Source organism: Gossypium arboreum, chromosome 3 (assembly GCF_025698485.1).
Source record: "Gossypium arboreum isolate Shixiya-1 chromosome 3, ASM2569848v2, whole genome shotgun sequence".
Lineage (NCBI taxonomy): Eukaryota > Viridiplantae > Streptophyta > Magnoliopsida > Malvales > Malvaceae > Gossypium > Gossypium arboreum.
Window position 1 is genome coordinate 7,784,693 of NC_069072.1, and position 26,185 is coordinate 7,810,877.

At 34.9% G+C, this 26,185-nt stretch overlaps 2 protein-coding genes and 1 non-coding gene across 5 annotated transcripts; all 3 read left to right on the forward strand.

Moving 5' to 3' along the window:
- Nucleotides 1–801: 801 nt before the first annotated feature.
- Nucleotides 802–8,505, forward strand: LOC108475990 (callose synthase 12). Its single transcript, XM_017778022.2, has 2 exons — nt 802–6,272; nt 8,036–8,505. Exon 1 carries the CDS (start codon nt 954–956, stop codon nt 6,264–6,266), a length of 5,313 nt encoding a protein of 1,770 aa, XP_017633511.1. The 5' UTR covers nt 802–953; the 3' UTR covers nt 6,267–6,272; nt 8,036–8,505.
- LOC128290903 (small nucleolar RNA J33) lies at nt 3,907–3,987 on the forward strand. The gene has a single exon (XR_008280681.1). It is a non-coding gene; the product is annotated as a small nucleolar RNA J33 (small nucleolar RNA).
- Nucleotides 8,506–11,466: 2,961 nt separating the features above from the next.
- Nucleotides 11,467–26,000, forward strand: LOC108475894 (two pore calcium channel protein 1). 3 transcript variants are annotated; one of them, XM_053025488.1, is made up of 25 exons: nt 11,467–11,581; nt 11,879–12,013; nt 12,716–12,859; nt 13,041–13,145; nt 13,613–13,708; nt 14,463–14,593; nt 15,265–15,325; nt 15,491–15,657; nt 16,135–16,240; nt 16,432–16,509; nt 17,467–17,528; nt 18,158–18,230; nt 19,466–19,531; nt 19,619–19,759; nt 20,873–20,930; nt 21,091–21,198; nt 21,996–22,059; nt 22,255–22,423; nt 22,654–22,718; nt 22,917–23,007; nt 24,068–24,154; nt 24,846–24,923; nt 25,268–25,305; nt 25,415–25,533; nt 25,614–26,000. In XM_053025488.1, exons 2-24 carry the CDS (start codon nt 11,888–11,890, stop codon nt 25,509–25,511), a joined length of 2,211 nt encoding a protein of 736 aa, XP_052881448.1. In that variant the 5' UTR covers nt 11,467–11,581; nt 11,879–11,887; the 3' UTR covers nt 25,512–25,533; nt 25,614–26,000. The 3 variants fall into 3 exon arrangements, with proteins under 3 accessions (XP_052881448.1, XP_017633361.1, XP_017633360.1); XM_017777872.2 differs by lacking the exon at nt 11,467–11,581 and adding an exon at nt 11,592–11,745 and having other exon boundaries at nt 11,852–12,013; XM_017777871.2 differs by lacking the exon at nt 11,467–11,581 and adding an exon at nt 11,592–11,745.
- Nucleotides 26,001–26,185: the final 185 nt, after the last annotated feature.

A 26,185-nucleotide genomic window follows, 5' to 3' on the forward strand; every position in this document is an offset into this window, starting at 1 on the left:
AATCAATTTTTTTCAAAAATACTAATATAATAAATCCATCTTATAAGCTTATTTTTTTTTCTTTATTTAGGATAAGAATGGGTTATAATTTGGTAGTAAACAAAAATAACTTTTCATTTTAATAAGCTTTTAAGTCATTTTTTTGGAAAAATATTAGTAGTTTGATTTTATATAAAATAAATTTAAATAATACTAAATATTATTATATTAATAAAATATATTTTTAAGTTTTAAAAATATTAAATATTAAAATCAAACATTATAATTTTTAATATTATTAAAGATATACATTAATTACTATTAAATATATATTTTAATAAAAAAGTATTAATCGTATAATAAATTAATATTTTATAGTATAAAATATTGAATATTCATGTTAATATTTTAATAATAAACGTATATATTCATATTAAACATTTTTATAATATAAAATATTAATATTTTAATAATATAAATATAAATATTTGTTTAAATCGTATTTAGTTTCATTTATCTATTTTAATTTTAATGTTTTATTATCTATTCTCATATATGAATATATAAATTAAAATTAAAATTTAATTATATATTAATTATTATTAAATTTATATAACTTACTATTTATTATAAAATATTATCTTATTATCAAATAAATTTTCGTTCCCAATATTTTTTTAGAAAATATCATCTTATTCTAATTTCCCAATATTTCTAAAACTATTAGACTCTGGAAATATAGGAAAACGCCAAAAGAACAAAAAAAAGAAGATATCGGTTAAAGCTTCAAAATGTTCACTTTACCAAAAATAAAATAATAAAACATTAAAAAAAGTTAAACGCGTAATAAACCCGCCCAATCCCGCTTTCTCGGTTTATTTCCGCTTTCTCTTTTCAAAGAAAAAAAAAAACTCTAAACCGGCTACAACATCTTTCAAAGTTCAAACTCCCTTATTCTTTTTCTTTTTAATGCAATGACTCTCCGTTACCGTCCCGGCAACCAGTCGGGCCCAACACGAACGGCTCGTGAAGATGAACCTTACAACATAATCCCCGTCCACAACCTACTTGCCGACCACCCTTCCCTCCGTTTCCCAGAAGTACGCGCCGCTGCCGCCGCTCTACGCGCCGTTGGAGATCTGCGCAGGCCTCCTTATGCTCAATGGCAACCTTCCATGGACCTCCTGGATTGGCTTGCTCTCTTCTTCGGTTTCCAACACGACAACGTCAGGAACCAGAGGGAACACCTTGTGCTCCACTTGGCTAACGCTCAGATGCGCCTGACTCCTCCGCCGGACAACATCGACACCCTCGACCCTAGCGTTCTCCGTAGGTTTCGCCGTAAGCTTCTCAAAAACTATACTAGCTGGTGCTCTTATTTAGGCAAAAAGTCCAACATATGGATCTCTGACAGCAGCCGCTCTAACTCTGACCACCGGCGGGAGTTACTGTACGTGGGGCTATATTTGTTGATTTGGGGCGAATCTGCTAATCTTCGTTTCATGCCTGAATGCATCTGCTACATCTTCCACCACATGGCCATGGAGTTAAACAAGATTCTCGAAGATTACATCGACGAAAATACTGGTCAGCCTGTTATGCCGTCGATATCCGGAGAAAACGCGTTTCTGAACTGTGTGGTGAAACCCATATACGAGACTGTAAAGGCTGAAGTGGAGAGCAGCAAGAACGGAACAGCTCCGCATACTGCTTGGAGGAATTATGATGATTTGAATGAGTATTTTTGGAGTAAGAGGTGTTTTCAGAAACTCAAGTGGCCGATTGATGTGGGCAGTAATTTTTTCGTTACTTCCAGTAAGAGTAAACATATCGGGAAAACTGGGTTCGTTGAGCAAAGGTCGTTTTGGAATCTTTACAGGAGTTTTGATAGGCTTTGGGTGATGCTGTTTTTGTTTCTTCAGGCGGCTATTATTGTGGCTTGGGAAGAGAAGGAGTATCCGTGGCAAGCATTATCAATTAGAAATTGTCGGGTTAAGATTTTGACATTGTTTATTACTTGGAGTGGGATGAGGTTTTTGCAGGCTTTATTAGATGCAGGGATGCAGTATAGCCGTGTGACGAGAGAAACCTTGGGTCTCGGCATTAGGATGGTGTTAAAGGTGGTGATTGCTGCTGCATGGATAGTGATTTTTGCAGTTTGTTATGGAAGGATCTGGCAGAATAACCATGGTAAAAATTGGACAGCTGAGGCTGATAGGAGGGTGCGCCTCTTTTTACAAATAGCCTTTGCTTATGTGTTACCTGAGTTATTGGCATTGGCTTTGTTTGTGATTCCTTGGATTAGGAACTTTATTGAGCAGACAAATTGGAAGATCTTTTACCTGTTGTCTTGGTGGTTTCAGAGTAAGAGCTTTGTTGGTCGGGGATTGAGGGAAGGGCTAGTTGATAATGTTAAATATACTCTGTTCTGGGCACTGGTTTTGGCTACAAAATTTGCATTTAGTTATTTCTTACAGATCAAACCAATGATTAGACCTACGAAACTAATGTTGGATCTTAAGGATGTGCCCTATGAATGGCATGAGATTTTCGGTGGAAGTAACAGATTTGCTGTCGGTTTGTTGTGGCTGCCTGTGGTGTTCATTTACTTGATGGATATTCAGATTTGGTATTCAATCTATTCTGCCTTTGTGGGAGCAGGAGTGGGGTTATTCCTGCACTTGGGAGAGATTAGGAACATTCAACAGTTGAAGCTGAGGTTTCAGTTCTTTGCCAGTGCAATTCAATTCAATCTGATGCCTGAAGAGCAGTTATTGAATGCCAGAGGAACATTTAGGAGCAAGTTTAATGATGCTATTCACCGGTTGAAGCTGAGATATGGGCTTGGGCGTCCTTTTAGGAAGCTTGAATCAAACCAGGTTGAGGCTCACAAGTTTGCTCTGATATGGAATGAGATAATTACCATTTTCAGGGAAGAAGATATCATCTCTGATCGAGAAGTTGAGCTGCTAGAGTTGCCCCAGAATTCTTGGAATGTGAGGGTTATTCGCTGGCCATGTTTGTTGCTATGTAATGAGCTGTTGCTTGCTCTCAGCCAGGCAAAAGAGTTGGTTGATGCTCCTGATAAGTGGCTTTGGTATAAAATATGCAAGAGTGAGTATAGACGTTGTGCCGTGATTGAAGCATATGACAGTATCAAGCACATGATGCTTGAAATTCTCAATGTCCAGTCTGAAGAGCATTCCATTCTCACTGTTCTGTTTCAAGAAATTGATCATTCTATCGAGATCGAGAGATTCACCAAGACATTCAGAATGACTGCACTACCCCAGCTTCATATGAAGTTGATAAAACTTGTTGATATTTTGACTAAGCCCAAGAAGGATGTGAATCAGGTGGTTAATACTTTGCAGGCCCTTTATGAGATTGCTGTCCGTGATTTTTTCAAAGACAAAAGGAACATTGAACAGCTGAGGGAGGATGGATTGGCTCCTCGTGACCCTGCTGCCATGGCTGGATTGCTGTTTGAAAATGCTGTTAAGTTGCCTGACCCCAGTGATGAGAAGTTCTATAGGCAAGTTAGGCGCTTGCATACAATTCTTACCTCCAGGGATTCTATGCAGAATATTCCTGTTAATCTTGAGGCTAGACGAAGAATTGCATTCTTTAGCAACTCGCTCTTTATGAATATGCCTCATGCACCCCAAGTAGAGAAGATGATGGCTTTTAGTGTCCTTACACCTTACTACAACGAAGAAGTGCTCTATAGCAGAGAACAACTCCGAACTGAGAATGAAGATGGGATTTCGATCCTATATTACTTGCAGACCATATATGATGATGAGTGGAAAAATTTCATGCAAAGAATGCGACGAGAGGGAATGGTAAAGGATGATGAGATATGGACAACCAAGATGAGAGATTTGAGGCTCTGGGCATCATACAGAGGCCAGACACTTTCACGCACTGTCAGAGGAATGATGTACTATTATAGAGCTCTGAAGATGCTGGCTTTCCTTGATTCTGCATCAGAGATGGATATTAGAGAAGGGGCACGAGAACTTGGTTCTATGCGGAGAGATGGTGGTTTGGACAGTTTCAACTCTGAAAGGTCGCCTTCTTCCAGAAGTTTAGGCAGAGCAAATAGTTCTCTGGGTCTGCTATTCAAAGGCCACGAGCAAGGCACGTGTATGATGAAATACACATATGTGGTTGCTTGCCAGATTTATGGGGCTCAGAAGGCCAAAAAGGATCCGCATGCTGAGGAAATCCTGTATCTGATGAAACAGCATGAAGCTCTTCGAGTAGCCTATGTTGATGAGGTTTCAACTGGGAGGGATGAGAAGGAGTATTACTCTGTTCTTGTGAAGTATGATCAGCAATTACAGAAGGAGGTGGAGATCTATCGTGTCAAATTGCCTGGTCCGTTGAAGCTTGGAGAGGGCAAGCCAGAAAATCAAAATCACGCTCTTATCTTCACCCGTGGTGATGCTGTTCAAACTATTGACATGAACCAAGACAACTATTTTGAAGAGGCATTGAAAATGCGCAATCTCTTGGAGGAATACAAACAGTACTATGGTATACGAAAGCCAACTATCTTAGGAGTCAGGGAACACATTTTTACTGGTTCTGTTTCATCACTTGCTTGGTTTATGTCAGCTCAAGAAACAAGTTTTGTTACTTTGGGACAACGTGTCTTGGCAAATCCTTTGAAAATTCGAATGCATTATGGCCATCCAGATGTCTTTGACAGGTTTTGGTTTCTGAGTCGGGGTGGGATCAGTAAAGCTTCTAGAGTGATTAATATTAGCGAGGATATTTTTGCTGGCTTTAATTGTACTTTGCGAGGAGGCAATGTCACACATCATGAATACATCCAGGTTGGCAAAGGAAGGGATGTTGGGTTGAATCAAATATCTATGTTTGAAGCCAAGGTTGCTAGTGGGAATGGTGAGCAAGTTCTCAGCAGAGATGTCTATCGGCTGGGTCATAGACTGGACTTCTTCAGGATGTTGTCGTTCTTTTATACGACTGTGGGGTTCTTTTTCACTACGATGATGGTCATTCTTACTGTATATGCTTTTCTTTGGGGCAGACTTTACCTGGCTCTTAGTGGTGTTGAGAATGCTGCGCTGTCTAGCAGCAGTGACAACAACAGAGCACTTGGTGCCATCTTAAATCAGCAGTTCATCATCCAACTTGGTCTCTTCACTGCTCTTCCAATGATAGTGGAGAATTCCCTTGAGCATGGATTCCTTCAAGCTATCTGGGATTTCATAACAATGCAGCTTCAGCTTTCATCTGTTTTCTACACCTTCTCCATGGGAACCCGAACTCACTACTTTGGCCGGACTGTCCTTCATGGTGGTGCAAAGTATCGGGCGACTGGCCGTGGTTTTGTTGTTCAGCACAAGAGTTTTGCAGAAAATTATAGACTGTATGCACGTAGCCATTTTGTAAAGGCTATTGAGCTTGGTCTCATACTTACAGTTTATGCATCTCACAGCCCTGTAGCTAAGGACACATTTGTTTACATAGCTTTGACTATCTCAAGTTGGTTTCTGGTCCTATCATGGATTATGGCCCCTTTTGTATTCAATCCTTCTGGTTTTGATTGGTTGAAGACTGTTTATGACTTTGATGAATTTATGAACTGGATTTGGTACCATGGTGGTGTGTTTGCAAAGGCTGAGCAAAGCTGGGAAAGGTGGTGGTATGAGGAGCAGGATCATCTAAGGACAACTGGCCTCTGGGGAAAGCTACTGGAGATAATTTTAGACCTTCGGTTTTTCTTTTTCCAGTATGGGATTGTGTACCAGTTGGGTATTGCTAATGGCAGTACCAGTATTGCTGTATACTTGCTTTCTTGGATCTACATTTTTGTGGCATTTGGAATTTATCTGGTAATCTCATACGCTCGGGACAAATATGCAGCTAAGGAGCATATATATTTCCGGATGGTTCAGTTCCTGGTCATCATTCTTGGAATACTAGTTATTATTGCACTGCTTGAGTTTACAGCCTTTAATTTTGTTGACATTTTCACCAGTTTATTGGCTTTTATTCCCACTGGCTGGGGACTTATATCAATCGCTCAAGTACTTAGACCATTCCTGCAGTCTACCAGGCTTTGGGAATCTGTGGTTTCTGTAGCTCGGCTGTATGATATAATGTTTGGAGTCCTTGTTATGGTCCCTCTGGCATTTTTGTCGTGGATGCCTGGATTTCAGTCAATGCAGACAAGGATCTTATTTAATGAAGCATTCAGCAGGGGCCTGCGTATTTTCCAGATTGTTACTGGGAAAAAATCAAGTGACTCATAGTTTGAGGTAATTCACCAGCACTTTTCTGTTTTATAGTTTCTTTTGCCAGAGATATTTCAGAATGATCTGGAGGCTGATTATTTATTTATTTAGTAGTTAAATGCTAATGGGCAATTTGGCTAGCAAGTACAGTTATACTTTAGCATAATGCTGTTTGGTTAGGTTCACTAACGTTTCGCTTTTCTTTCTTGAGTTTTTATTGTTCATTTCATAAATGAGAAAAGGCTGCGGTTTTTTTTCTCTTCATATTTGTGGCTTCTTTGTTTATAAACGTCTTTAAAACTCTGAATTCCATTCAATTGTCTCTTTCTGCTTTGGTGCTAATTTTCTGTATTATAATGATACTAGATGCAATGGGTTTTATTCTTTTCTTTTTTCCAGCAAATTAATTCTGTTTGTGGACTATGAACTTTTTATGCTTTTGCTATTGCATAGGTCATCCCTTTTTTTTTTTTTTCCACTTTCTTTCTTCTTTCCATGTTTGGTCTTAGTGATTCCTATTCATCTCTTAGTTTCTTTTATTGGAATAAGTTGGGGCTAGGTTGGTTCATGCTGCATCCTAAGCTCTGTTGCGTTTTGTTTTGAATTTGACTTATCATGTAGTAGGCTGCAGATAATGGTTATACTTCATTAGGTCATGGAAACGGAGGGTGAGAGGTTTATGGAGTTTTTGTCTCTTTCTTGCCATGAATGCAAAATTTTTATAGTGTTTTGCTGTTAAAACCTTTGCTGTCTACTGGAAATATTTATCTTTTGTTTAATCATGGTTCATGGCCATGCATCGCCTTTCCATAAGGCCCCTCAAGACTGAAATCTCAATAATATGCCTTGCCTTTAGGTTTGTCCTGTTTAGGGTCCACTATCTTCTATTCAGGGTGTTACTTGATGGCTACCTGAGAACTAATCTGTGTCAACTCCAAGATTGTCCATATGCCCTGAATAATTTCAATCCAAAAATTGAAGTAGCATTTATCTATAATACATTTGTATGCTGCAGTTGTGGTATGCATTCCATTTTGATAGGTACATTTTGTCCTTAAAGGCTTTGTTTTGGCAGTCAGTCAATCCATGTTTATATCTATCTGTTAAGTTCAGAGTTTAAAACCCGTGACAAGCTTGAGATGTAATGATCCTCCTCCAATCATTCTCAAGTCAGTGTAACTGGAAACATACATAAAACCGCGTGCAGCCTGTCCTGTATGTTGTCTTATCATATTAAGTTTCTACTCTGTTATCACAATTGAAAAGTAGCTATCAGGCGAATGGTACTTGGTAAAGTTCTTGCTGTTTTTCCAGTTCATTAATGAATTTACCCTTGAAACCTAATTTCTAGGCAACTTGTCCTAGAATGTGGAATTACCATTGTTAAACTTTAAATCATGCAATAGAAAAGTCTAAAAACCAGACAAACTGTTTATCATTGGTTTCCTTTCAGGCCCTGATGTAGAATGTCATCTACTATCTTCCAAGTTTCTTGGGACATGGCTGACTCATGGCATGATGGTTGACCTGCTAAAAAAAAGTAGCTTTAGAAGAAATTTGTATGACTTGGTAATCGGGGCCTTTGGGGTTTTGGCATGCAACTTGGGTGCTTGCTGACGCTGTCACCATGCTGTGTCCTTTATAGACATGCAAGCCTGCAGCAAACTAGGCCATTTGTTCAAACTTCGAAATGCTTGTTAATGATTTTCTTGGAACATTTTAACTAAACAGAGAATACCAAGTGATGTCATGGATTGCTCATAGTTTCTTGGCATTATCTTTTGCAGGTTGGTATTATTCATCATGAGAGACTATCTGGACAAGAGTTGATTAGGTAGATTAAAGTGCTTGGTTCTATGGAGATTCTTGTAAGACAGAAGATGTAGCTGCCATGGCATTAGTTTGATTTTGGACTTAGCGGCTGGGGAGGATATTGCCTTCATGTTTTGATCTATTGTTCATAATGGCTAGCTTCAGCTTTGTTTACTGTTTACTGTAATTAAGCTATGTTTACTTAAATTACGTGCTTCTTTTTTTTTTTTTTTTTCAACTTTCCCAGGTTTCCAGAGTTACTGATGCTCTTTATGCAGTGTTGTTGATAGCGAGTATAGCTTTGTATTCTATAGATTGTTGAGAGATGGTAGTGTATTTGTTATTCTTTTGTCTGAAATACATCATTTGTTCACTCACTACCTGTCTTTAATTCTTATTTTTTTTAACAAAATGATAAAAAGAGTATGTCATTTGGTCCTTGAAACTATTTTAGCCCGCATTTCAGCAGTTAAGCTGCCTCCTCCGCATGATGTCGATGACTTTTCCTAGGACCAACACTATAAATTCTCCACAAAATCTGCATATGAAGCTATTGATGATTACCAGGTTGATGAAGGTGATAGGAGATGACAGTGGATATGGTGATTTCGTCTCCCTCAAGGCTCAGAGAATCTGAATTTTTCTATGGCGTGTTTCTAAACACACTGCTTACTAATGAAGAGCGTTGTGGAATCCGAGTTGGCTGATATGTGGGGATGCAATTGAATTGAGGGCATCAACCATGTGCTTCGCAGTTGATTTATCTGGATGAGGACTATTAAAGCTGACAAGTTGGTGGAATTTATAAGGTTGGAGGTCAAAGAATGGTTCCTTGCAAATCTTGCTAATGAAAGTGAGATTGGGATATACGTTTTGGAATAATAATAAGATGTTTTTTTTTTTGTGTGTGTGTGTGTGTACTCGTTTTATTAAGACAAGATTTTGATGGGGAAGGATGGTGAGGGACACTGGCTACTGGTCGGCTGACTCCAACCAACGCTGATTGCACCAAGATCAACACTGATGGAGCTCATGACCAAGATCACTACGGTTATTGATGCGGAATTGTGGGGGTGCTCATCGTAGGCTCCATTTAGCTTGATCACTTGGTATACGACATGTTATTCTTGAAATGGATAGCTTCATGACTATTAGTATCTTATGCAATAAATAGGATGGTCTATCGCCCAGTTCTATGGTCTGATCAATTTAGGAAATGCTCCAAAGAGGATGAAAAGTACGTATTTTGCATACGTGTATCGAGAAGGGAATAGATATGCTGCTCTAATGCCTGCTATTTTACCCAAATCACCTAAAAAATAATTAATTATGTAAATAATTCGGATTAAAAAATGATTAGCTAAATAACATATATTTTTTTGACCCATTATCATATTAGTATAGGTTTATACCTGTATTTGAAATTTTTTTGGGTGCTGACACAGCAATGGTCGACACCCTTGTATCAAATTAAAAAAATTTCTTTTAGGTGTTGGGACATTGATGGCCTACACACTTATATTAGATTAAAAAAAAATTGGGGTGCTGAGACATTGATGATTAACACCCAAGTACCAAATTTTAAAAAAAAATTTGGGTGTCGGGACACTAATGGCCTGTACTCTTGTACCAAATTTAAAAAATTAATTTTTGGATGCTAGGACATTGATGGCCGGCACCCCAGTACCAGATTAAAAAGAATTGGGTTCTAGAACAATTATGAATGACACCCTTCTACTAGATTTAAAAAAAAAAAATTAGGATATTGGGACACTAATGGCCGACATCCCTTTACCAAATTTTTAAAAAAATTGGGGTGATGGGACACTAATTGCCAGCACCCTAGTACCAGATTTAAAAAAAAAGTGTTAGGACACTAATGACCAACACCCTTATAGCAAATTTAAAAAAAAAAGTTTGGGTGCTGGGACACTGATGGTCGGCACCCCTTAGTCTATATATATAGAAACTCTTTGGGTTCTGGTATTATAATTGGATGAGAAAAAAAATGTTGGGATTACCATCAAAGAAGAGTGTTTGGGTGTGTACCATCAAATGAGAATATCATATTTGAGAGTATATCATCAAATAGGTGTAATGTAGTGGATTGCATATGTTAGTGTATAACCAAATTTCAGAGTTGAACTATATACTGTCATGTTTTAACAGAGCTGAATTATATACTGTCACGTGAACCGTAAAAGTTATGCCGTCAAAGGTTGGATGACTTCCTCTGTCGTAGATGGTGAACTGTGTAGACCAATTACAGTTAAAGAATATGGCCATTCATCAGTGTTCCAGTACCCCAAAAATATTATTATTTTTTAAAATTTGGTACAAGAGTGCCGACAATCAGTGCCCTAACATTGGGGTGCAGGCCATCAATGTTTCAGCACCTAAAATTTTTTTAAATCTCGTAGAAGAGTGCTGGCCATTAGTGCCCCAACAACTAAATTTTTTTTAAATCTGGTACAACGGTGTCAGCCATCAGTATTTCAGCACTCAATTTTTTTTTTAAAATTTGGTACTAAGGTGCCGATCATCAGTGTCTCAGCAACCCAATTTTTTTTAATCTAGTACAAGGGTGCAGGTCATCAGTGTCACAGCACCTAATTTTTTATTATAAATTTTAAATGGTGTCAGGCATTGGTGTACCAACACAAAAAAAAAAAAAACTGATAAAGAAGTGTCGGGTCATCAATATACTAGCACTTAAATTTTTTTTCGAATACTAGTATAAACGTACACCTATATAATACAAGGTCAAAAAATATAAAAGTGTCGGTCATCTAATCCCAGCACTCAAAAAATTATTTTTTAATCACCTGACAAAATTATTAGACAATGATTGCTTCAAAAATTTATCTAAAGTCCATCATTTGGTAAGTTATTTTAATTTTTTTGGTCATTTGGATAAAATAACCTGCTAATCCCACCGTTTCCAAAAATATTGGGGTTTCATTCGTTCAATGTTCCACCGGGACAAGTGCAGCAGATAGTCCATGAAGATTTGTTCTGGTGTAACTAGTTTATGTTTTCCTCCACTACAAAAATAGAAGTTAAAATCTACCATAAGTCCCTGTAATCAATAAATTTTAAATTTAATCTCTATACATTTATTTGTAAAAATGTCATAATTTATTTTTCAAATTTAAAATTTAGTTTCAATTGTTAAAAATATTAAAAAATATTTACTTGATAATTATGTAATTAAAAATAATATTATAATAAATTTAAATTTAATAAAATAATCTTAACAATACAATAATTAAATTTAAATTTTAAATCTGTAAAATAAAAAATTTATTTAAAATTACAATATTGAATACACGGATAGATGATGACATGTCGGCAAAATTTGGATTTTTTAGCAAAAAGTCAAAATATTAATTAAGATAAAATAAAATGAAATAAAAGAACGAACAGATCGGTCAGGTCACGTCCTGCCAACCTCCTCCTGTCAACATTGATGTGCAAATGGACTAATGCGCAGGCTACAACTCACTATAATGTAGAAAACGGTATGTGATCCTCATCCATTTACACCTTTAAGGATAAAAGCCAAAGGGAAAGTAGATATTGACAGTCTACTTGTCTGCATCTTCGAGCCCTTGAGTTAAAAGAAAAAGGAAATCAAAGATACAAATGGTATCGACGTATATCCAAAGGCCACGTTCCTTTCACTGTAACGAACGTTCTCCTTGCTGACAACATTGTTTTTTTTTTTTTAATTTCAACTCCTCAAAGTCCAAAAGAGAAGAGATCCAATCTCTCTCTGTTCATAATCAAAGCTTCTCCTCCATTGTTTGTGATTGAAGGAAAAGAAAATGAATAAGCCTTTGCTGTTTGGAGAAACTAGTAATGGCGGTGGAAGGCGAGATCGTTTATATCGTCGCTCTGAAGCTATTACGTATGGCTCTCCTTACCAAAGAGCAGCTGCCCTCGTCGATCTGGTCACCTTCTATTTTCCTTTTTTATTCTCAATTTAACTTTTCTATCTGCTGTTCCGAGATTTGTCTTTTTTTTTTCTTAAGCTTGTTTAAAAATGATTGATTATTCTTCCTTTTAACAGATCTTGTTTTCTTTTTCTAGTTATGTTTCTAGATTTAGTAGCTTCAGGATAATGTCTTTGAAAATTATTTATTTATCTATAGCATGGAGAGATCTCTTTAGTATATGTGAAATATGAATAGAAATGCTCCGAAAAGAAAATTGAATAGTGATAGTTTAGTTTCGGATGTTACTTATTTGAGATTTTAAGATTTCTTTTTTTTTTTTTTTTTTCCCAGTTTGTAATCAAATGTAACAATACTATAGGTATCGATTCATCACTTACTGAAAATTTGGCATTTTGATTTAGCATTCGAAATCATTGAATCTCAATTCTTTTTTGGTAAAATAGTACGGTAGGATTTTATTAATTTGCTCTTTTTATCTGTATTTATTTATCATTCCGCCGTTTCAACGTTATAGTTATCCTATCCTCTCTTTGACGAATACTTAAAAGTTAAAACAGTACCTGAAATAAGTAATTCTTAACACAATAACACTACAATTAATTAGTAACAAAATTCTAGATTTACCCTTTTATTCAAATAATTGACAAAAAAAAAAGAAAAAAGAGAGAACTTATTTGGTTGGCGTGATTTTTGCAGGCTGAGGATGGTGTTGGTCTGCCCGAACAAATTCTTGATAAATCAAGCTTTGGAAGTGCTGCAAAGTTCTACTTCATGTTCATTAAATTTGATATTATTTGGACCCTTAATTATTTTGCATTGGTTGTCCTAAACTTTCTTGAGGTTTGCTTAACCTTTTTTTTTTTTTTTTTGCTATCATTTACATTATATTTCAATGAGGTCGTACAAGGTCTTTTGGTAAATCAGGATGGAAAGAAGAAAAACCATGGAAGAACAAAAAGAAATGCTCTAGAAATTTTATGAAGATGATTATCTAATTCTGAACTTGATTGACTCTTTGCAGAAGCCATTGTGGTGTTTGAGTAGTTCATATTCTTGCAGTGATAGGGACTACTTTTTTCTTGGGCAGTTGCCTTATTTGAATGCTACAGAGTCTCTTATATATGAGGTAAGGTAATATAGGTAGATATAATTTCTGTAAAATTCTCCGGTTTTTCACGCCACACAAAAAAAGTGGCTGTTATGCTTGTGTGATCTTATCCATCCGATCACTCCGAGTTGTGATATATAGCTCAATACAAACATCTTGTACCTAAAAGAAGGGAGTAAGACAAAGCAGTGAAAATTTGCTCAGTTTTGACTGTATGCATGCTTATAAGTTAATTGCTAGTTAGTTTGCTTTTGTGGGGATATATATATATAATGCTTATCTTTGCTGGCTTTGGTCTTGTGTAAGAGTACCCTGAGAGCATGTGCTTTCTATAAGGTTATACTGAAGTGACTGAACCGCTGTTTGCTATATGCTATTTGCTATCTGGTGTAAAAGAGTAGTGGCTTCCAGGAATTATCAATTTAATGCGTGTTCTATCATATTAGAATTCGCTAATAACCCTTTGGTTTTCCATTTTTATGCAGGTCGTGACTCTCATTCTCCTTGCTATACATACTATTTTCCCAATTTCCTATGAAGGGTCCAGTATCTATTGGAAGCGTCCTCTTAATCAGATAAAGGTACTTGCATTTTATTCTCTCTCTCGTAGTATTCAGATAGAACTCTCTTATGGATGGATTTCTTGAATGTAAGGGAAAAAAAAAAGTTAGGAGACAGAAAGAATGACAAGAATACCATTCCAAAACTATACTCTTCAATGTACGTTTTATACCCATGTTTGACCTGTTTGGGACTTCTCAATTGCACTTGCATATTCTGAGATGATACTCTATATGGTGTTAGACATGTATACTGTCTGAAAATGCCAAATCCAAAATAGTGTTTATGCTTTGTGCAACAGTCACCTATTTCCGTAGGCAATCATAGTATATACATTAGTAGCCTTTCAAGCTATATGGACTCTAAGTAGAACTTATTTCTTTGAAGCTAAACAATGGAGTTGAAGTCTTATTGTTTCAATAAAAGATGGACTTTGTGGTCTTCTATTTTTTTTTACCTCCATAAACCACCAACGTGCAAGGAACAGTGGTTAAAAAAAAAGGTGCAAGGAACTGCTTCTTGTAGATGATGTTTGTCATTGGTCATTGCTTATGATTTGATATTGGCTTTTGCATGTTGTATTTTGATTTTTTATTATTGTCTTTCAGAGGCGTTAAAATTGCATCTTTTGCTTATGGAATCCTATGAATAGAATTAACTATCTTGATTCCCCCGATACTAGCCACATGGTTCTCTTCAGAATTTAGTTTTGCTTTGCCCTTCTGTAATTTTTATGATGTAGCCTAACAATGCATGTTTTGGTTCTACTTCCAGGTCATCTGCCTCTTAATTTTGGTTGCAGATTTACTGGTTTATACTCTCTATTTGTCTCCAGTGGCAGTGAGTTCTCTTCCGTTCAGGGTTGCACCTTATGTCAGAGTTATTCTTTTCATCCTGAGCATTAGGTAGTGACTGTTTCTGTAGAAAATTTTTATGTGTATATGTTTGTATTTTATATGTCCGACAGGAATCTATCTGTTGATGTGCATGTCCAGAATTAAGCTTTAAGTCTGCCGAAAATGTGTATGCTTGTGGTTTGTAGATGTACGTGTGAAATTATGCATCACAAAAGATAACTTGGAACTACTGAGCATATTTTTCCATTCATTACTTGACCTGATCTGAGTATCATATAGATCCATAAGATTATCATAGAGAGAGCTTGGGGATAATTTAAGTAGTGAATTTTCTATGGTGTTTTTTGTTCCGCTAAGGTTCACAACAAATAAAAATGTAACTAGTTTTAAACGAGTAGTTGATCTCCTTTTACCTAACCTCATTGGTTCTTGGGCTAAGGCTAATTTGGTTTGCTTTGGGGTGCATAAATTGACCATTTATAGATTGTCATGCCCGTAATTTAACTTGATTCTTCAATATTTTCCGAGTTTTTTTGCTTTTTGAGAACCTATTTAACTTTGGTCTCTAAATCTTGATTGCAAATCACGTTTTCATTGTAAAGGTTGCATATTTTACCGACCATTTTTTAATATTCATGTTTGAAGGAAGTTGTACTCTTTTATTCTCCATGATTTCAGTTGATGTTCATTTAATCTTTTTCCCTGCTTTGTTTGCTTAGGGAACTACGAAATAGCATCGTCATTTTGGCTGGAATGATTGGAACGTACTTGAATGTCTTGGTTTGTATACTCTCTTAGCACCATACCAGTACACATGCCTGCTGTATTTTAGTTTTAAACAATATGTATTTGCCTTCTGATCTGGCCCAAATTATTGGTCATAAGTAAATATTGCTTATGTTTTCTCTGAGAACACAGTCACTGTCTCATCTGCTTCCATTGCAGGCTCTGTGGCTGTTATTTCTTCTGTTTGCTAGTTGGGTAGCATATGTTATGTTTGAAGATACACAACAGGGCAAATTGGTATTTACCTCATATGGTACCACGTTGTATCAGATGTTTGTTTTATTCACCACGTCCAACAACCCAGATGTATGGATACCTGCTTATAAGTAAGTTTAGAGTTAAATGGTGATTTTTATTGATTTATTATAATATATTTGGTTGGAGTTATTTTTCTTTAATGTAAACAAATTGGTTGGATGGTGTTTCTTTCCCCCATAGAGACAAATTTTAACATTTATAAACATTTCAAGAAACATTGCAATCTTATATATTTCTTAAGTGCCTGCTTGTTCCACTCGTTTGTTTTGCAGTGTATAAAATATTAGTTGCTTTTTTTTCCTCTGTAATGATCATTTTATGCCATGTCCTATCATTTTTCTTTCACTGGTGATTACAGTAAACTCATTCAGAGTTCAGCTTTATTTATACTCTTTTTTTTTTGGAATTATAATAAGTAAAATCTGCATTTCTTAAGAAAGGCAGGGTGTTTATCTTCTGTTGTATGCTTGGATCATGTTACAGCCTAAATTCTTTTTGATAATTCCTTTGATTTTTTTTTCTATCTTTCAATCTTTTGGCTACAGGGCCTCTCGTTGGTACTGCCTCTTTTTTGTTCTATTTGTCCTGATTGGGGTCTACTTTGTCACAAATTTGATCCTTGCTGTTGTATATGATAGCTTCAAAAGCGAGGTTGGTTGCAAATTCTCTTTACTTTTACTCTGATGAAGACTGGAGAAAGATGCCAATTTAATATGCAATATTCCTTTTATTCTTTTGTTGTTGTTGTATGATCAGTTATTATTTGAATATTGCTAATGATGACTGTCACTTAATAGAAAAAAAAGATTAAACATATGTGCTTAAATCTTCTTTTCTTGTAGCTTGCAAAACAAGTCTCTGAGATGGACCGAAATAGGAGAAGTATATTGTGTAAAGCCTTCAACCTTATTGATGATTATGTAAGTACTTTATTCACTTATTGGCCAAATATCCCTTTTACATTCTAAATTGCTCCGTGTGAATACTGCTGTCTTTATTTACAATATATGGTTGCTAGAAATCTTTGTATGTCAAAGTCGTGCAGAACTTCATCTCTGCAGTCTTTTCACATTGTGATCTGGATGTGGAGATTTTGCAATGTCAAGTATATAGGATTCGTTCACTATATCTTTTTTCAAAAGTCCTTCTATAGTACCTAATTAGAAATGTATCGGAAAGATAAGATGAATAAAGAGACTTATGATATTGTCTAAACATCTAATTAGAAAGAGAATGGATGGATAAAGTAAGACCAGGAAAGATAGCTTGGGGACACTTCTGGTGATTGAGCATCTCAAAGGTATAATTAGATTACTACCATCAATCTATCATGCTTTCAGATGTTTGAATTATTATGTAAAGTTGATAAAGAGAGAATTTTTATGTCCTCGAGTTTGGTGGTTGGATTATTTGTTTCATGTTTATATCTGGAGAGAGACTTTACAACAGAGACCACTTGTCCTAATTATTTGTTTGACTTGATTTATTAATAATTTATTCAACTTCAAATATTTTATTTATGAATAGGTTGACTTATCCATGAATTGGAAGATCCCACCATTCGATTTATCCTATAAATTTTGCCACATTAGGTGGATAAAAAGTAGGGACAAAAATGTTTGACAAGTAGCATTACTCCTTCACAATACAAATTTTTTTATTCGAGTTGTGAAAGGAGTATTATTATCCTTCCTTTTATGTAGCCGCAGTCAACTTATATTTAACTTGTTTGTCTGTCATCATGATTTTTGAAAAAAAAACCTTATTGCTACTTTATTGATGGAGCCAACCCTACATTTCAGGAAAAGGGTAGTATGTGGTTATGTTTTTGTTTAAGTTTTCTGAATGTTATATCAGGGCTCCTATTCTAAATGCAGAATGTTGGGTTCCTAAACAAAGAGCAATGCATTCATCTGTTTGAAGAACTGAATAAGTACAGGTATTAATTACGTCACCATATTTAATGTGTTGTTGAAGTAAAATGCCTTCTTATCTCTTGCATTGATACATATTTCTCCAGTTTCTAGTAGGATTTATGGAAATTGTGCTGGTTCTGTTGGGCTTAAGTCATTTAAGGTTTGCATTTCTGGGGTAAAAGAAAGTGAATTATGTTAAAAATGAACGAAGAAAAGATGAAGGAAGGATTTTTTTTTTTTTTTTAATTTTAAGATGCAGGAAAGATTTACTGTCTCAAATAAGGGGATATATGTGTAAGCATTATTAACAAGTTGTCTCTCTTGTTAAGTCTGTTTAGTGCATTGTTAAATCTTAATTAGGATCAAAGCATTTTGAACCAGAAGGAATTCAATCTCTTGTTTGATTGTCAAAGATTAGCTAGTTTTCTCTTTGTATCTTTTATCTTAAATCTTAAAGATTTTATTTAATTAGTGAAAGCAAATTTATGTAGATGCATTTAATTCATCAGGTTGTAGTTCATATTTCTTGAGTTTGTTGTAAGTCGCTTAATGTATGAAGGTTCCTGATTTTATTGACTTCTCGACCTCTTTTCATTTTTTAGTTCTTCTGATATTGTGCATGCTAAAGTATGCCGTCAAAAATCCTATTCAGGTCTTTGCCAAAAATAACAAGGGAAGAATTTGAGTTAATATTTGATGAGCTGGATGATAGTCATGACTTCAAGGTATACTTATTACTTCACCATTTTGGTTTTATTTAAATTGGGCATTTTTTTCCTTTTTGTATATCAGTCAGTATATGCTGTTAACTTCAACGATACACGAGAAGAGATTGTAGTTGTTGAGATCAAATACCAGCATAACCAAAATTTTCTAATCTCTAATGAGAAAAGTGGGGGCAAAAAAGTTTGATGTTTTCTAATTTGAGAAAATAGATCGGTTTGGTTACTGTTTCTTTTATTGAAAAAATAGAATTATTTTCCATCTTTGGCAGGATAACCTTACGGAGAAATCTGGAAGTTTGTGTCGTTAACCAATTGTAAAATTTCTACATATTAATATGGAATGAATAGTTTTCTTTAGAAGGGTATAAAAAGAGCCTTGTGTAAGTCATACATAAGAGGTCACTAGAATGGGAGAGAATGAGCTAATATTCTCTCTAGGTTTGGTGCTCTCTTTTTTTTGTTGGTCAGAAGTCAACTTCAGTTTTACTCGGTGTAGGAGTTCTATCAGGATGCGCATCAAATTGCCTGAGTTTATCTTGGTGATGAACAGTGTTGGGATCTTCTACAATTGTGTTCCCTGAGTTTGTGGGACTGAATTTGTACAGGGAAATAAACTATATGCTGGGGTTCATCTATAAATAAATGTTAAACCTTCTGCACAGATGGAAAGAGAAATATCTTAGGATGTGAACATGGCTACTGCTGTTTATGTTAAGTGAAGGTGGTTCATTTGGAAGGTAAAGAGCCTGACATATGGTTGATGGCTAACAAAGATAATATCTGGATAGGTCACTCATTACCATCTCACACTTTCCAGAGCCCTTTCAGATATTCGTAAGAATCTTGTTCTAATCTGGATTTGTAAACTAAAGCTGTATCTTGAAGCCTAGGAAAATGCAAGTTAGTTGGGGCATCGAAGGATCTTGAAGGACCAGCTGTAATATTTAATTGTTGTTTATTACAAGGCTCTGATTCCTTTTAGATGAACGAAATCGATTGTATGGGAAACTTTGGAGGAGCTTTCAATATATTTCTTCAGATCATTAAGCAACGGAGACTATAATGCTATTTTATTGTTTTAAAACATTATTTGTTCTTTTCCATATCTTCTTGTATGCGAGCTCTGTTTCATATATCTTTTTTGCTCAGTGGATTGCCTGTTTGTACAATATCATTACTCTTTATTCTTCTTTTAATGTAATTGTTTCTGAGTTTGATCTTTTTTCCACCTTTAGATCAACTTGGATGAATTTACTGATCTTTGCAATGCCATTGGTCTAAGATTTCAAAAGGAGGATGTTGTAAGTCCAATTTTCTATTAACCTTTTCAAAAACATGTTCATACGGATAAGATATTTATGACAGCAGAATCTTTTTATGATGTGCAGCCATCTTTGTTTGAAAGATTTCAAATCTATCGTTCGCCTTTCTCTGAAAATTTGAAAGCCTTTGTTCGGGGTCCCAAATTTGGATACATAATATCCTTCATTCTCATACTGAATCTGTTTGCAGTTATCATTGAGACAACGGTATGCCTCTTAATGCATTTCATCTAATGAATATATAATATGTAATTTTGTTTAGCAATTAAGGTGCTTTTATATCCTTGTTTCGTGCAACTAGTTTTACAATTTGATAGAATAAACAACTTGCATTTATCTGATGGTGATGTTGTCAGTTGTCCACTTTCATAAAAGGGACTCACACATTGGAGTAAAACTCTTTTTTGTCTCAATTTTAAGAGTTTGGAAACTACTTAGAACTCTTGCCTCTGGCGTGTGCTGATTTCCATCTTGCCTTATATCATGTCCACAGTTGGGGGCTCTGATGAATTGTTTTGAAGCACATAATAAGATAGGGTTATAAATAAAAAAAATATCTCAATCACTACCCCATGAGTAATTGCTTAAAGTTTTCTGTTTTCTTTCTATATGATTAAATCTTGTCCCTTAATTATTCCATTTTTCAAGAGGTACTCCATCCATTTGAGTAATACAAACTTCTAGGTTTTCTAGACATGCATCTAAATTACATGTAATTTCCCTTATATGTATATTCTAATTTTCTGACTGAATTAAGGCAAAAAAAATAATTTGCTGACCGAAGAAAAATATGTCAATTTAATTCCGAGAATGTTGTGAATGCATCAAATTCACAGACTAACAAAGTGAAATATGAATGACCTGCAGAAGCTTTCTATTGCTTTACTACTACCATAGCTAGAGTCCAGCAATGTGATTCCCAACTTTAACACAGTTTCTTGCTCTTTTCAACATGGGCTCATGTTTGCCACCTAAACCTGATTTGGAACTAAAATTATAAGATAGCTTAAAATTAAACAAGAAGCTTTTCAAGCTTATGCAATGGTCTGAAGATCTGATGCCTATGGAGGGGGGTACGGAAGTGGCGCCACTGACACTGAGGAACAGGAGAGAAAAATGCCTATGCATTATTCTGATAAATCAACAGAAGACCTTCCTGGTCTGCTTTTACCATTATTTTTTCGTTGTTGGATGGATTGCTGAACGAAGTGAACCCATTTTCCTTATTTTTGCTTCAGATCATTTGATTTCTAGGATACATATCGCCAAATTTAATTTCTGGGTTACAGTCTAATTTCCCTGATATAAATTGGCCCGCAGCTTGATATTGCAAACAACTCTGGTCAGAAGGTGTGGCAGGAGGTTGAGTTTGTCTTTGGTACGTACCTTTCTAGTGCATGTCAAGATTTTTGAGCTTGTTGATTAACTCCCTGATTTTACTTAATTTTAAATTCATAAATTTGCATGATTCATTTAGCTTGTTGTATGTTATTACTTACTATCTCATGGTGCTTAATGCATTGCTTATTATTTGACAGGCTGGATATATGTACTGGAAATGGCACTGAAAGTATATTCATTTGGCTTTGAAAATTATTGGAGGGATGGTCAGAATCGCTTCGATTTTCTTATCACATGGATAATAGGTAATTAATCAAGTTAAATCTTTGGTATTTTACTTAGATCTACTAAAGCAACCAATTTTATTTTCAATTTTTTTTTGAAATTCTAATAATAATACTAGTAATACAAATCAAATAGCACAATGAGCTTTCAAAAGGAAAATTTCAGAAATTATTTTGTTTAATGATCTAATATTGGATGACACCTTAATTTAGTTACTGGTTAAACCAAATGTGAAAACTTGGTTGTCATTTGTGTCAACTGCCAATACTTGTAGAAATTAAACAGAATGCATTAATTAAATCCTTTCATTTTTCCTATTCTAGAGTTTCCTAGGTGACCGATAATAGAGGAGGGCATGGTTGGGAAATGACTTTTGTTGATGTTATTCCAATTTTTAAATATCGACTGTTATAAAATTTTTAGGTAACCTGTAAAAATTGAAGATATGAAATGATTTTATTATGATCAAAATATTATTGAACATGCTGCTGCGTTATGTGGTTTTCCACTGAAGTGAACTGCTGTATACATTTACAAACAGATAGGTACAAGTTGGGGAATAACCATGCTGTTAAGAGACTATCAAGCAATAATGCGCAAAGCTTATTATTATATTTTGGAAATGTTTGCACATAGGGATAGAGCAAATGGCGTGTGCACTTCTGCATGTTTTACATAAGCAATATTTGTCCGTTCAATTTTGAAACATAAGCTTTTATTTTCTCTTTGGGTTAATATGTCTTTTTTACGTGTAAAAGAAAATGCTTCATTTGTCAATAGGCTGCTGAATTTCATTTTATTTAATTTGTGCTTGCAGTTATAGGAGAAACTGTAACTTTTGCATCTCCTGATGAATTTTACTTTTTCTCAAATGGAGAATGGTAAGGACAAAATATTCAAAGTTTGCATATTAGATGCATCATTTTCTTTTCCTCTTATCATTCATCACTTATCCTTAAACATATGCTTTCTGCTTGTTAGAAATAAATTCTAGTTAATATTGTTAGTTTTGGATTTCCCCTTTTCCTCCTTTAGTAGCTTTTACATATCCCATTTGCTCCCATTCTTGTCTACAGGATTCGCTACCTTCTTCTTGCCAGACTGCTAAGATTGATAAGGCTTCTCATGCATGTCCGAAGTTATAGAGCTTTCGTTGCCACATTCTTAACCCTAATACCAAGTTTAATGCCATATCTTGGGACCATATTTTGTGTCCTATGCATCTATTGCTCAATTGGTGTACAGGTACTATGGATATTTTACTTCCATCTTCATCTGCCTGCCTACCTGGATTTTCAGATGCAACATTCTATTGAAGTTACCTCAATATATCAAAATCTGGAGTAGTCATGAATTTTTTATCCTAAAAGAAAATGGTTTCAGATTCCTAGATCTCTAGATTTCATAGTGGATTACTATTCAGTCCAATCAATGTTCTGATTTGTTACTAATGGAAATTATCACCATTTTTCTAGATCTTTGGTGGGATCGTCAATGCTGGGAATCCTGCTCTAGAAGCAACAGAACTCACTGATGATGAGTATCCTTTTTTTTCATTTCTGTATACCCTTCTTATCTTCACTTAGTTTATTTTTTAATCAAACAGAATGCTTTGACAATCATGGCAATTTACAGAATTCGTAAATTTTGCATTTAGTTTTAGAGGTATATTAAGTTTTAACAGCAATTGAATTGTTAAACTGTATTAACATTCAGCGACTTTCCTTGACTATATCAGCTATTTGCTCTTCAATTTTAATGATTATCCAAATGGAATGGTAACACTTTTTAACTTGCTGGTGATGGGAAATTGGCAAGTGTGGATGCAGGTATTGCTTTTTTGCATGAATTTCTTCATTTTGTTGTTTCTTTCAACATGTTTCTACAGTGTAGGACATGTAGAGGGACATCCTTGTTATATATGATCTTGATGTATGCTTCATTGGTCAATTACAATAGAATTATGCTATTTCACTTCTGGATATATTTCTCACTTCTTCTTACTGCCTCTACTAACTCGCGGAATAAAAGAATATTTTCTAAATTAGAGCTGGCAATGGGTTAGTTTAAAAGTTATGGGAACCTATTCAAATTATAGCAAATTTATCTCTTTGAACTTCTAAGCATCTAAGTAAATTTGAAAGCAGGTGTACCACCTTTTATTATTCAGGATATTGTTTGATTGATAAGCTATGTTCACATTAACATAAAATGGGGCACAGATTCGATATGCATGGTCCATGCTGATGTGGGCAGTTCTAAAAATAGATGCATACAAAGCTAGGTCACAGAGACTTATTTTGTATTTTATTTTTTTGTTCTCTTTGTAACAAAAAAACAAAAACCTTTTGCACCAATTCTTACACCAAAAAATTGTATATGCAGTTTTACACTTACAAAACAAAGTGTAATTCTAACAAAAGGAGATAACTGTATAGAGGATCGCATAATAAATGCTTTTCACTTTTTGTTTGCTCTTAAAATGCTCTACTTATATTGAGTAAATAAATATATTTGAGGAAAATTACAAATCAGCACCATTTTTTTTCTCCAGAGAAGAGACTGAGGGATAAATTGTCTGGACTCTGTGTGGATTGGTTTGTTGCGTCTGACTTGAATACTCTTTCTCAACAAATATCGCTTAAACTCTATGTAGTATATTTCAAGTTTTTGCTTCCCTCTATTACATTGAGGAATGAAGTACTTTCTGGTCAAAAGTAAAAATGACGTTTAGCTTGGTCATTTGTAGCCATTCTTTTATGCAGGTTCTATAGAATTTTGCTTGCTCATGCATGTTCTTTTCTTTTTTTCTCATCTTGCTCTACTCAAATGGTATAATCATTCCCAGAGGCATTGATTTTTCATTCTCCTTCTGAATTGCTGTTACAGAGCTACAAAGAATTAACTGGAACTTCTTGGAGCCTTGTATATTTTATCAGCTTCTACCTAGTTACTGTTCTGTTACTTCTGAATTTGGTAAGTTACGAAATATTTGACCTTCTCACTTCTCTTTAACATTGTAAATACTTCTGTATACTTCAATGCTTTCCGGAATTGTCATGCTGTCATCCAGTATGCTTTGCATATATGTTTATATGATGTTTATTTGTTTGTATTGACATGTACAAAAGCAATTGGATGCTTCTCACTCACATATGGTCTCTATATATTTGCAGTTTAGTCTTTTTTCTTGCATTTTGTGACTTGACAGTTTTAAAACTGCTTCAACATAAAGGACTAATAGGAAAGAGAAAAGAGTGAAGAAGGGAGTAAGAAGAGCAAGTTGATTGGCCCTGTGTTTTTTAATAGTTCCACAAGTTAAATATAGCATCCCTAAATATAGTTCTTTTTTAGATTAATTTATTTGAACATACCCAACAAGGAATATTAATTTAGTAATAAGATTAATATAAGTCTGTTCATTAATCAGCAATCTTTAGTTTTCTCCCTTAATAATAGATACTATATATTAAGTTTCAGTGTGACTACCCTGAATATGTCTATTTGCTTGATCATCATTCATCTAGATTTGAGTTAGATTTACTGATATATGATTGTTTCCCTGTTCTCTAGATCATGCCTTTATAATTCATGTTTTCAAGGTACGTTCAAGACGTTTATAAAAAGAACAAGAAAAAACTTAGTTTTCTTCCTTTTGTAAATTCAGGTCGTAGCTTTTGTCTTGGAGGCATTCTTTGCTGAAATGGATCTTGAGGCATCAGGGAATAGTGAAGAAGATGACAAGGTTGGTACATTTTATAAACTCGTCATTCAATCTATACAAATTTATTGCAGAAGTTGGGAGTATTCCAGGGGAGTTTTCAGGTTGGGATTGTAGCAACCTTTGCATTTTTGTTATTCATGAGTCTTCTTCAGCGTCATAAAGTTTGAGGTTAGCATTAGTGTCCGCTTAACCATGGTTTATTAAGTCAAGTTAATCTATTTAGAAGAGTAAAAGGTCACTTCTAAGTAACAATGTATGCCTATGGGCAAATTGTCATTCCCATTATCATGGCCGTTATTCAACAAATTAGTGTTAACATATCCATCTAAATGATGTAAATCTGATTGCTGATTTCATATTCCCAGGATGCTGGATCAGGAAAAGGTCGAAAAAGACTTGCTGGGTTTGTATTTTCTGTCCCGATATTTCTATAATTTTTTTTTCACTTTCACTCCATTTGTTTGATGTTGAAGTTGCATTTTGATTTTCTTTTATCCTGGTATGATGCACAGCACAAAGACTCGTAGTCAAAGAGTTGATATCCTTCTACATCACATGTTGAGTGCGGAGCTGGATAAAAGCCACTCCTCAGCCTCCTCCGATGCCTAACTTGATTCCATTTCTTCTTCTGGTAAGCAAATTCTTTCTAAGCAATAAGCTCTTGAGTGAAGTTCATGAAGCCATATTCATTTGGGCTTGTTGAACTTTTAGGTGCATCACTTGTTTCAAGTGTTCAACTTGGTCGATGTACACCCAAGTCTGCTTGCAAAGACTTATCTTTTAGATCGAAACCAAGGTTGTGTATTAAGCTCTGAGATTGTGATAGTGATATAAATATTATTATATGATTGATAAATAAAATTGTTCCTTCTTCCATAGCTTTAGATTATTCTCCCCATAAGAATTAAAGAGATCATTTTGAAAGAGTAATTATTTATCTGTGCGCACGCTAGCAAGCTAATGGAGGGGTAGTAGACTGGTGCAAAAGCCAAAAGCAACGCAATGATGTCAAGATTATTCGTCCATGTTTGTATGTAAGGTGGTGTTTAATGGTTGTATCTAACATCTATATATGATAGTGGTATTCAAGTTTTAACATCCCTGATGGTAATGATATTCAAATTGTAACATCCATAATAAAACAGAGATAAAACAAACAGTGACAAAACATACCAACAGTCACGTGATGATAGATTTAACAATATCTGCTTCATAGATTTAACAATATCTGCTTCTGCTACGCTTCATTACAGTTTGAACCTTAAAATCTATCAAATGCGATC

Coding starts and splice junctions, on each gene's coding strand:
- LOC108475894 (XM_053025488.1), top strand. CDS start 11,888: ATGAATAAGCCTTTGCTGTTTGGAGAAACTAGTAATGGCGGTGGAAGG. Junction 19,532..19,618: donor GATTTCAAAAGGAGGATGTT/GTAAGTCCAATT, acceptor TATGATGTGCAG/CCATCTTTGTTTGAAAGATT. Junction 21,199..21,995: donor TCTTATCACATGGATAATAG/GTAATTAATCAA, acceptor TTGTGCTTGCAG/TTATAGGAGAAACTGTAACT.
- LOC108475990 (XM_017778022.2), top strand. CDS start 954: ATGACTCTCCGTTACCGTCCCGGCAACCAGTCGGGCCCAACACGAACG.